The 11,005-nt window shown below is 39.7% G+C and overlaps 1 protein-coding gene across 3 annotated transcripts in view; it reads left to right on the forward strand.

The window, feature by feature from the left end:
* Window positions 1–4,434, forward strand: part of GXYLT1 (glucoside xylosyltransferase 1) — a 28,774-nt gene extending 24,340 nt beyond the window's left edge. For 2 of the 3 annotated variants that reach the window (XR_011854919.1, XR_011854920.1), the window contains 2 exons: window positions 410–2,425; window positions 2,902–4,434. Coding sequence is in view for 1 of the 3 variants with exons in the window: in XM_072146870.1 (XP_072002971.1) it covers window positions 410–469 (60 nt within the window). In the remaining 2 variants the exon portion in view is untranslated. Of the gene's footprint in view, window positions 1–409 lie in introns of all 3 variants that reach the window. The other variant, XM_072146870.1, reaches the window with a different exon arrangement.
* The last annotated feature ends 6,571 nt before the right edge of the window (window positions 4,435–11,005 follow it).

The following is an 11,005-nucleotide window of genomic DNA, read 5'->3' on the forward strand; positions in this document are numbered from 1 at the left end:
TTGAAAAGATTATATACCATTGGTTCCATCATGTGCTCATTTTCCCAACTCCCCACTATAAAACACTATCAGATTTTCCTAAAGTCATTCGGTTTGTAACAAAAACCTGATAAAGCTCTTGAATAGTTACCATAGAGCATTCCCTACCGATAACGTAATTTGTTCAAGAAAAAGTGATTCAACTAAATTCTTAAATGCTTAAGTCAATTTATTGAATAATGCATTGTGCAGGGCCTGAAGGGAGGAGCATGACTCCTTTTCATTGTATAGCTAGAACCTTCAGTCCGGCTCCTCCCTTCAGTCAAAGGGGATTTGTTGAATTAAACCTAGTGCAGGGCATGAAGTGTTCCTTTTTAAATGTGTGCAATTCAATTGGTTTTTAATCCCATTTTCACTTTCCTATCACCAGCAATACTGTCTCTTGGTGAAAACCAAAGAAATCTTAGGGATCCAAGGATGTGCCGCCTGACAACAAATAAAGAAAAAAATAACTGTAGGTTCTCCACACGTTTGCATTTTTAAATACCTGTATTTTTAAATACCATTCCAATATTGTTCCTAATAGAACCTCTGAACAGCTGGTTGATACTAGTAAGGTGTGACCTTACACAATTGGACATTTGTCCTCTGCTGACAGTTCCACATTCGGTAGATTTATCGATAACTGTTCAGGAGAAATTGCCTTTCGTTGGGAAAATCAAGTATTTATAAAGAAAAATACATTTAAGAAGAGATTTCTGTTCCTGAATGGCATAATAAATGAAAATGTGTGGAGGAGTAACTTGCTGCCATTGCCCATTCTGGGGTGTTTGATTTTTTTTTTTTTTTTTTTTTTTTTTTTACAGAGAACCTTTTTTTTTTATGCTGATGATGATTTTGGGAAAAAATTAAGATCTTTATAATGCAACATATCTTCATGTGGATCTATAGCTATTTTAAGATTTGTTGACAGACCATCCAACCTTACAGCCCTCAGGCCCTTTATACGCTTTTGTGAGTGAGTTTAAGTCTTCAGTGTTCGGGTGGGAGGTTCTAGCAAGCACACACTGCAAGTGTGATGAGAGTTTGACGTATGGCACTTACAGGTGTGTAAGGGGCCTAAGAAATATGTAAACCGCTCTTGTACTCAATTGCACTAAGTGACTTTTTGCACTGTCATCTTTTGGAGAATTTTATATCCTTGGTCCCTTTCATATAGGATCATGTCACTTTTAAGATGGTTGTCAACCAAATAAGTGTTTATACTGTTAAAAGTGAATGGGCTCCCGTTAACCTCTGTCCATCCCTTATGGATTATTATCAGTAGAATGTAATATGTAGGACTGCAAACATAATTAACATTTGCAGTTCAGCTTTTTAATAGTTTTTTTTTTAAAAGATATTTTAACCCAAAGATGTTAATTCTATAAAGTTGAGGATAATTTACCGGCTGTAATTTTTAATTTAATTTTGACTCTGCTTTCCGTTAGACATTGGAAAGTAGATTTTTACTTGGTGAACCCTATGTCTCCTTGATCAAGAGTCCTTTATAGTGTATAGGCTACCTGTCTCTTTTCTCTCCCAGGCTTTTTGGAAAACTGCAGGAATGATCACATTTGATTAATATTATTATAAATACTTTCTCCACATGCTTGTCTACGAGTACAGCCCCCTTTTCTCATCTTCCTCTTGCAGGTCAGGCTATAACAAAATACAGGCGGTCCCCTACTTAAGGACAACCGACTTACAGATGGACCCCTCTGCCATTGTGACCTCTGGTGAAGCTCTCTGAATGCTTTACTATAGTCCCAGGCTGCAATGATCCGCTGTACGGTGTATGTAATGAAGCTTTATTGATAATCCTTTGTCCCATTACAGCAAAAAATGTTAAAAACTCCAATTGTTACTGGGGAAAAAAATGTCTGGAACCTCAGTTATAAGATATACAGTTTCGACTTACAAATTCAACTTAAGAACAAACCTCCGAACCCTATCTTTTACGTAACCCGGGGACTGCCTGTAATGGACACCTAAAGTCCAGTAGAAAATTACTTCTATTCAGAACTGACTTTTGAGATGCCCATTTCCCACTATGGAATATTTTTTTTTTTTTTTTTTTTTAACCAGTAGTCTTGGGCAGTCTTGTGGATGCTTATTTGTATTGGGATATCATATTTCTAATATTAAAGTTCTTTTCTTTTTTTGTATCCCATTTATAGTTTAACGCTATACTACATCCGAAGTGAAATTAGAGTAACCCATATTGCATGGCGTATACCACCTGATGTACACTTGGCACATTGTACTAGACCACATCTTTTGGGATATAGATTCTTACAATCTAAGGAGAAAATAGGCTTGAAGTAGGTTAAAGGAACATGATGTACTATCCCTCCATCCAACCTCTATGGGGACAACCTCTATGGGTATAAAAGTACCATATACCGTATTTTCCGGACTATAAGGCGCACTTAAAAGCCATGGATTTCCTTGGAAATCCAAAGTGCGCCTTGTAGTCCGGTGTGCCCTATGTATGGCACAGGGCAGCGGACCATACTTACATAGGTCCCCGCTACCGGAGACCGGAGACGGCAGATCTCCAGCGGGAACTGCAGACCACGCGGCACGAACCACTTCAGTTCCCGCTGGAGATCTGCTGTCTCCGGTAGCGGGGACCTATGTAAGTATGGTCCGCTGCCCTCCTCCCCCTCACCTTCCCCACTCACCTTCCCCGCGTCGCCGCGTCTTCTCCGCGTCGCGTCCCGTCGGGTCTCCGCTCTGCCCCCGGACCTCCGCCACGCCCCCGACCCTGCGCCTTATAGTCCGATGCGCCTTATATATGGAATTATTACATATATAAGGCGCATCGGACTAATGCGCCTTATATTCCGGTGCGCCCGGTGGCCCGGAAAATACGGTAAGTAAATCTTGGCTGAGTATGCACTCCTGTAATAGTAGCTCTAACAATCAACTGATACAGGCATTGGATGGGGGAAAGGATAAAAGTGGCAAAACTTAAACATGCTTGAACTGTAAGTATTGTTCAGAGGCTTTTGAAGAAATAAGTTTTAGCATTTCCCCTTTCCCAATCCCATGTACATATGAGCTTGATATAAAGATGGTGTACACCTATGCAATTTACACATTTACACATGCACTTATCTCTATCCTATGGATAAGATCTGTGTAAAGAATGAGAAAACCCCTATAAAGGACATCTACCACCAGGATGAAAGATTGTATGCAAATGAACCTGAGGGGCTGCAGACTCCATAAACACCTATGGAGCCTGGAGCCCCTCTGGCTGATTTGCATACATTCCTTCATCCTGGTGATGTCCTTTAAGAACTAGTCAACAACCTTTTTTTGTATCTACTGCATTTATCGTGCTGTTCATCCTTCTAACATTAATGTAAATGTAAAAATCTACTTTTCTTTTGCAGAAATAACTTGTACATTGTGAGAATGCACTAAAAACACAATTAAATGTAGTGTCTAAGCAGCTAGTTTGTCTAAGTCAAAAATTCTGTAGTGTAAAATAGAACAATGATTGACCAACATTGGGAGTAAAGGTATGTGCACAAATAGCAGTTGCGTTGCAGGAATATTTTTGACTGATCAGTTCCCCATAAATGTGTAAGTAACCATTAAAGGAAAGCGATCATCAAAATAAAGCATGATGAAAAACCAAGGGCACTCGCTCATAGATACTGGCACAGAGACTGTGGTAAAAGTTTATATTTGTTGTCCATGGCCTCTTTCCTTCTAAAATCAACTTTTAAATTATACTGATGAGCCTGAGGGGCTGTGCAAGCCCCTCTGTGATCTGGATTTACTGACCATTACACTGTTTCACACTCCCTCCTGCTTCCTCAGCACTTGTGCAGTGAGCACTTTTATAAGTGCTCATGCTTGATTTTGATGGTAGATTTACTTTAAAGGGTTTGTCTGGACTTTTTATTGTTGATGGTCTATTTTTGATAGGCCATCGACGCTCAGCCGTTTGCGCTGATGAGTTGCTGACATCTGCAGTCCAACCTAGCAGTATACTGGACGGACCCAGTAGCAGGTGCCTTAGTGAACAGGCTACAATTTCTGCAACAATGCACCAGATGTGACCATATTGTAACACATTTTCTACTGTGCTCTATTACTTATATTAAATGTGAAAAGATCAGTATACATTATATGCTGTTATTTTAAAGACTTTGTGCCTTATTTTATTTTGTTGTATTCTTTGAGTGTTTGTGAGTCTTGACAATCATTACTTGTTAAAGTGAAGCAGTTTTATATGTTCTTCATGCCTGAATTTATCGTGGTAAAATTCCAATTTCACTACATCTGCTTCTCAGGTTTACTCATTGTAAAGCTTACCTTTACTTTTTTCCTGGGCTTTCTGGAATTTAAATGGATTGTGTGTATTTTTATATATTCATTAAATCTATATAAATCCTGTCCTGGCTGTCCTTATTCTGAAATATTAGCTATATGGTGAAAAATAAACTTTCAAAGATGACCTTTATGTTTCAATAATGTAAACTAGAGCTGTGGTGAAATAAAAGTCCACAAGAAGTAGCCACTTGGCTCAGTCTGATAGTTCCAGTGGCCACTTCAATGAAAACTCCAAGGGGGAAATTTATCATTGTTTATTCTCGAGTTTACTGGAATTGAAACTTATAAGTGTAAGGAGGAGTGTAGAGTCGGCTGAGGATTGGGCTGCCCTGGAATAGAGTTGATGTGGTCCAGGGATGTGCTCTTGGTATATCCCCACAGCCTGTCGGCCAGGGTATCAGGAAGAGAATTGTGGTACAGTCACTAGAAGTAGCACTGAGGGGCACTACGTACATATACATTTTTCCATGACAGCACTATAATAGGAGATGCTTATTAAAGGCTCTGGAGACTTGGAACAAACGATTGGAGGTGCTCTAGCTTCAGGTTCAGATTCATACAATAGAAATGTACAGAGAAGAAGAAAACGCTGGCACTCACCAATTATCGGTAAAACATAGTCCTTTATTCCATTTTGCTAAAACTGCGCTGTGGGAGAAGAGAAAATGCAGGAGCCCTTTAGAGGCGCCGGCCCATTTTGTGCTTACGAGCGCTTAATCTGCGCTTAATATCAGGAAGAGAATTGTGGATTAGCTCAAAATTGATTAATCCTTGGTTGCAATTTCCAGGAACCTGAAGGGGCCTTGTTCATCCATACAAACAACCCAGAGATAAATGGACCCAATTTCCTACCAAGTATTGTAAGAAGCTTGTTGAAGGATATCTAAAATGTTTGAAAAATATGATGGTGTGTAGAATTTTATAAAACATAAGTTTTATTATGAATTCATTAAACAGCAAGGGATCTATAATGTGAAAGTGTATCACTAATTCCCTAAGGTATAGGAAATACAAAAGCAAGATTGCCAGCACTGATCGCGGGTGTTTTCCCACCGGCGGCTTCAAAAAGATGGTGGCGCATGAGGCGTGACGTCATTGGGGATCGGCGATGCGTCGCTATGACAGCCTCGAGTCTTCCGAAGAATCAATGCTGCTTCGTGTTAACTCTTTCATTTATAATGTGCTATCAGCACATTGTAATGAATGAGGAGAAAAATCTCCATACTACAGTATGGCAGTATTTGGTAGGATTGATCAGACAACCTAGGGTTAAAATACCCTATGGAGTCTGAAAAATAGTAAAAATTAACAAAATATTAAACCTAAAAATTCAAAATAAACAGTAAAAATCATAAACGCATTAGGTATCGACACATCCGAAAATGCCAGATCTATCAAAATATAATAAACGTTTTTCACTGCGTTTAACCCCGTAACGGAAAATAGCAAGCAAGCCAAAGTCAAATGGTTTTTTTGCCATTTTAAAAAATATAAAAAATTCTATGAAAAGTGATCAAAAGGTCATACAGCCCTAAAAATTCATCAAAAGTCGCAAGAAACGACACCTCCCAAAGCTCTGTATACCAAAGTATAAAAAAGTTGTTTGTGCCAGAAGATGACAAAATCCCCCCAAATTTTTTTTCCCCACTTCCCAGTACACGGCATGGAATATTAACCCCTTAACGCTATATATATAAGGAGGTATAAGTAGTGTATGAAGAGGGCTCACGGGCTGAGTCCTCTTCATACAAAGGTGGGGGTTTTTGCATATTGCAGAAAACCCCCACCGCTATTAACCCCTCCGTTGCCGCCGGCAAAGTCACCGGCGGCATTTAAAAGACGGCGGCACGCGGGCGCCGCCATCTTTGTTGCGATCGCCGCGCCCCCGAACGTCATCGGGGGGGGGGGGGGGGCGGCGATCGATTGCCATGGTAGCCTCGGGTCTTCGTTTGACCCGAGGATACATGGCTTCTGCATATCCATTACAATGAGCCTGTGGCTCATTGTAATGTATAGTGTTCAAAAATGCCATATATTGCAATACAGAAGTATCTAGGGTTAATGTACCCTAGATGGTCTAAAAAACAGTGAAAAAAAAAAGTTAAAAAAACAAAAAAAATTAATAAAATATTAAAAGTTCAAATCACCCCCCTTTCCATAGAACGGATATAAAACATAATAAACAGTAAAAATCACAAACATATTAGGTATTGCCGCGTCCCAAAATGCCCGATCTATCAAAATATAAAAGCGGTTACGGCCGGCGGTGACCTCGGAGGCGGGAAATGGCGCCCAAATGTCCGAAATGTGACTTTTACACCTTTTAACATCACATAAAAAATCGCACAGACCTTAAAATGGTAGCAATGAAAACGTTGCATCATTTCGCAAAAAATGACACCTCTCACATCTCCGTGCACCAAAGTATGAAGCGTCAGAAGATGGCAAAAATTTTTTTTCTTTTTTGTACACTTTTGTTTAATTTTGGAAAATGTATTAAAACACAATAAAACCTATATAAATTTGGTATCCCCGCGATCGCACCGACCCAAAGAATTAAGCTGAGGTGTTATTTTGAGTGCACAGTCAAAGTCGAAAAAACTGAGCCCACAACAATGTGACGCATGTGCGTTTTTTTTTTCAGTTTTTCCACATTTGGAATTTTTTTTCAGCTTCGCAGTACACGGCATGTTAAAATAAATAACATTACGGGAAAGTAAAATTTGTTACGCACAAAATAAGCCCTCACACAGGTCTGTACACGTAAAAATGAAAAAGTTATGGATTTTTGAAGTTGGAGAGCGAGAAATGAGCCGAAAAACCCTGCGTCCTTAAGGGGTTAAATGCCACCATTTTGAAGTGCAATTTGTTACACAGAAAATTAGCCATAACACAGCTCTGTACATGGAAAAATAAAAAAGTTATACATTTTTGAAGATGGGGAGTGAAAAATGAAAACGCAAAAATGAAAAAGGACATTGACGGGAAGGAGTTAAAAATGGAGGTGAAAATTAGAATGGTCTGATTTTTATCTCTAAAAGTGCATTAAGCCACAAAATTTACACCTTAAAATTTGTTGGAGACTCCTAACATGTGAACGGTACACTGTGGTACACAGTGAGGCATAGAAGGGAAGGAGGGCTATGCATTAGTTTTAGAATTTAGTGGTTTTTAGTTGGTTCATGGCACATTTTTTAGTGCTATAAAATACTGTGTATACTGTATTTTTCGGCCTATAAGGCGCACCTCTAATAAATGCCTGCTAAGACATCTAAGTTCATATATATATATATATATATATAAGCGGTCTCCCTCTGCTCCCTCCTCAGCCAGGGTGTTATTCCTGTGGGGTTCCCTGTGGCTCCTTCTTTTTCCCCTGTTACAGGGCCGTCAGGTATGGGGGATTTACTGATGATGATTGCTTCGTGGTCGGCATTATGGCAGCTCCGGTCTGTCCGTGCTAGGGGAGGACAGGATGGGCACAATTTTAGTTGTGGTGCCAGGGCACTTCAGGAGCTAGGGACCCTGTATACTGTGTGGGAAGGTGCAGGAAATTTCTGGGGATGGAGCTATTAAACACTGGTAAATGTACAGTACATCTTGTCTGTAGTACATTTCTGTATAAGTTCATAAATAAGGCGCACCGGCCTATATAAGGCCGAAAAAAACGGTACTTGAGTATAAGCCTACCCGAGTATAAGCAGAGACCCCTAATTTTACCACCAAAAACCTATTAGCACTGTCAGCCTGTGCAGATGCTGGTCCCATATGTAACAGGACCTTATAGGCATTTACTATGAATAGCCCTGGGTCTTAGCTCAGGCCCCCGGTGTTGCCATAGCAATGAACGGTACCCCCCCTGAAAGCGCTGTGGGTGTTAATCTGTGATGTCAGAGGTAGATTACATCTGACACCCTACTAAACCCGATGTCGGCTCAGCTCTCGTACAGAGCCGAACCGGCATCTGCTCAGCGCCGTACTAGTTTGGCGCTGAGCGCTAAGGTGTTAATTGTTTATATACATTCAATTCTGTGCTCATGTCTTGGATCTAAACCCAGGTAAGTTTCATTACAGACCTCATGGTTTTCAAATTACTATTGACAACTGCCATGTCAATTGGTTAGTTTTGGCTATTGATCCAGAATGTACTGCTTAATTTTGATAAGAAGCTTGGCGAGATTTAACAGACTTACCACACGTCATACTGTGTAATCAACCACCTGATGTCTTCAAAATTACTTCCACACTTGGTAAATTATATGTCCGTGGTTACCCATAAAATATCACGACTAACTATAATCATCCCACAGCAGTATACGCAGATGCTCAGGGTGTAATTAACATTGTAATCCAATGGACTTGCTGATAAACTTCAGTCAAGATTATTATGTCCTTTATTCTCAATTATTTTCTTTCTTTTTAATTAAATACGGTAAGACTTATCTCATTTTGAATTCTGATTAATGGGACAAATTGCTAGATATGTTTACTCCCTCATATTCATCATCATCATCATTATATAGATCACGTAATTACATTACTCCTCCTTTCCTTTTAGTTGCAAAATAGCTTTAGCAAAAGTATTCCTCACTGTAGCTATGGGATGAAATTACTGTTAAAACAGCCAAAGAACAGAGTTTAAGAAGGTATCCCTTCAAAGCTCCAATCATCTTATGCTTCCTCCTCCTTTCTCTGTGTTGATCCAGGGGTGCAGATTTGGTGGAAGTTTAGTCTATAGAGCCCCCCTTTTCTTGGGACAGTCCCTACACCTGGTGAGATTCTTTGCTGGACTTCTTCTTTGCCGCATACACCCATCTCAGGTTGTAAGTTCTTCAGGCTCAATCCTGTACTGATCTCCATCTCCATTCAATCCACATTGTAATCCATGTGAAAGAGGGGGATTTATATGGTCTTCACCTCGCCTAAAATTATGTTTCAAATGTATATTTTATCTATCCAACACTCCATGCTCAGATTAAACATTGAGGTTTTCTGCTATAGCAAATATATTTACAAGTCCATTATATTTGACCTCCTGTAGTTTTTTGGAACAATATCAGTACATACACATGATTTTGTAATTGTAAGAGATGTAAATCATAAAGTGTGATTTATATGATACACTAGCTTGAGCCAGATTGATATACGGTAGCAGATTGATATACCTCACATTCTAAATAGACGATTGCAGCTCTGGATGTTACTGGAGTATCACAGATTATATAACACGAGATTAATACTCCAGTCAAATCCAGAGTTGCAGTCATCTGAGATGATATAACGGTAGATAGATGATTACTGCTCTGCTAGAGTATTTATTGGCAATGATTAGACCGCAGCTCTGGATGTGACTGGAGTATCACAGATTATATAACCGTTGTAATTAAGAACATATTGCCTAAGAATGACAACGGCAGATTAATATACCAGTCACAGCCAGAGCTGCGGTCATCTGAGATGATATAATGGTAGATAGATGATTTCAGATCTGGATGTAACTGGAATATATAATGGGAAGGATAAGACTGCAGCTGTGTATGTGACTGGAGTATCATAGATAATATATTCACAATTCATATGCTTTTATACTCTTATATTACCTCACATATTACTTTGCATATCGCCACACATATTACCATAATCAGATTGATACTGCATTCACATATAGCTGTAGGCATCTGAGATGATTTAACTGTCACTGTTTCAGAGAGAAGCGACCAGAGGGCAGTGCCACCATATTTGGGCCATATCGCCCTGCACATTACATCCCCTGAAGCATATTAACCTCTGAAACATATTAGCCAGACTGGTTGGAATGTAATAAACTCTATGTAATAACCTAAGGGAGGTCTCTGTCAATGACACCTGCTGTCTACCCTTGCTAGAGTACAGTAAGAATGTCCCCATCTCGCAGTAGTTCACAGCCTAAATCTGATTCCCACTGATCCATAAATTGTGACTTGATGTCTGGGGGAGGAGCATTAAAGATAGAATATAAGGGGGAATTGTCCCTAGACCGAATGGGTTTTTCAAACAAATGCTTTTAAATGCTGTTCGGGTGTCTGTGGTAGTGCCTCGGGCTAACTTTTATTAGTTGATTGAGCCGAAAGTGTTCCAAAGGGGGGGACTGCAACTTTAGTAATGATGTCATTGTTAATTAGGAGTTCTCCCCCAGACATCAGGTGCCTAATGTGGGAAATGCTTTATGCCTCCCACCACCTAAATACCCCACGCTCCATCCCCAGGGAAAAGGTGGGGTTATTAAACAACGATAGTAATGAAGAGGGATTAGATTGGAGCTTCTGTCACTTTAACTTTTTATATTAAGTCTTATTTTAGTTTTTTACCAAGCCTCTATGGTTGATGGTGTTCGCTGTGTTATGAATAGAGCAGTAAATCTGCCCTGCACTCTGCTCCTCTCCTACGTGACGGGTGCATGTGAGCAAGGTCTTTTCAGCAGTTAAAGGAATGGCACATTTCTTTCATTTTTTTCTGAAACAGAGAGATGTTTTTCCAATATATCAATGAAGACAGTTGGCTACAAGCAAAGCAATATTTTCAAGTCAGCGCTGATGTATTGTATTGATTTTTCTGGAATGTGCCGGTAACCTTAACATCACTGTCATGATGGATG

The sequence above is a fragment of the Engystomops pustulosus genome, chromosome 4 (genome assembly GCF_040894005.1).
Source record: "Engystomops pustulosus chromosome 4, aEngPut4.maternal, whole genome shotgun sequence".
NCBI lineage: Eukaryota > Metazoa > Chordata > Amphibia > Anura > Leptodactylidae > Engystomops > Engystomops pustulosus.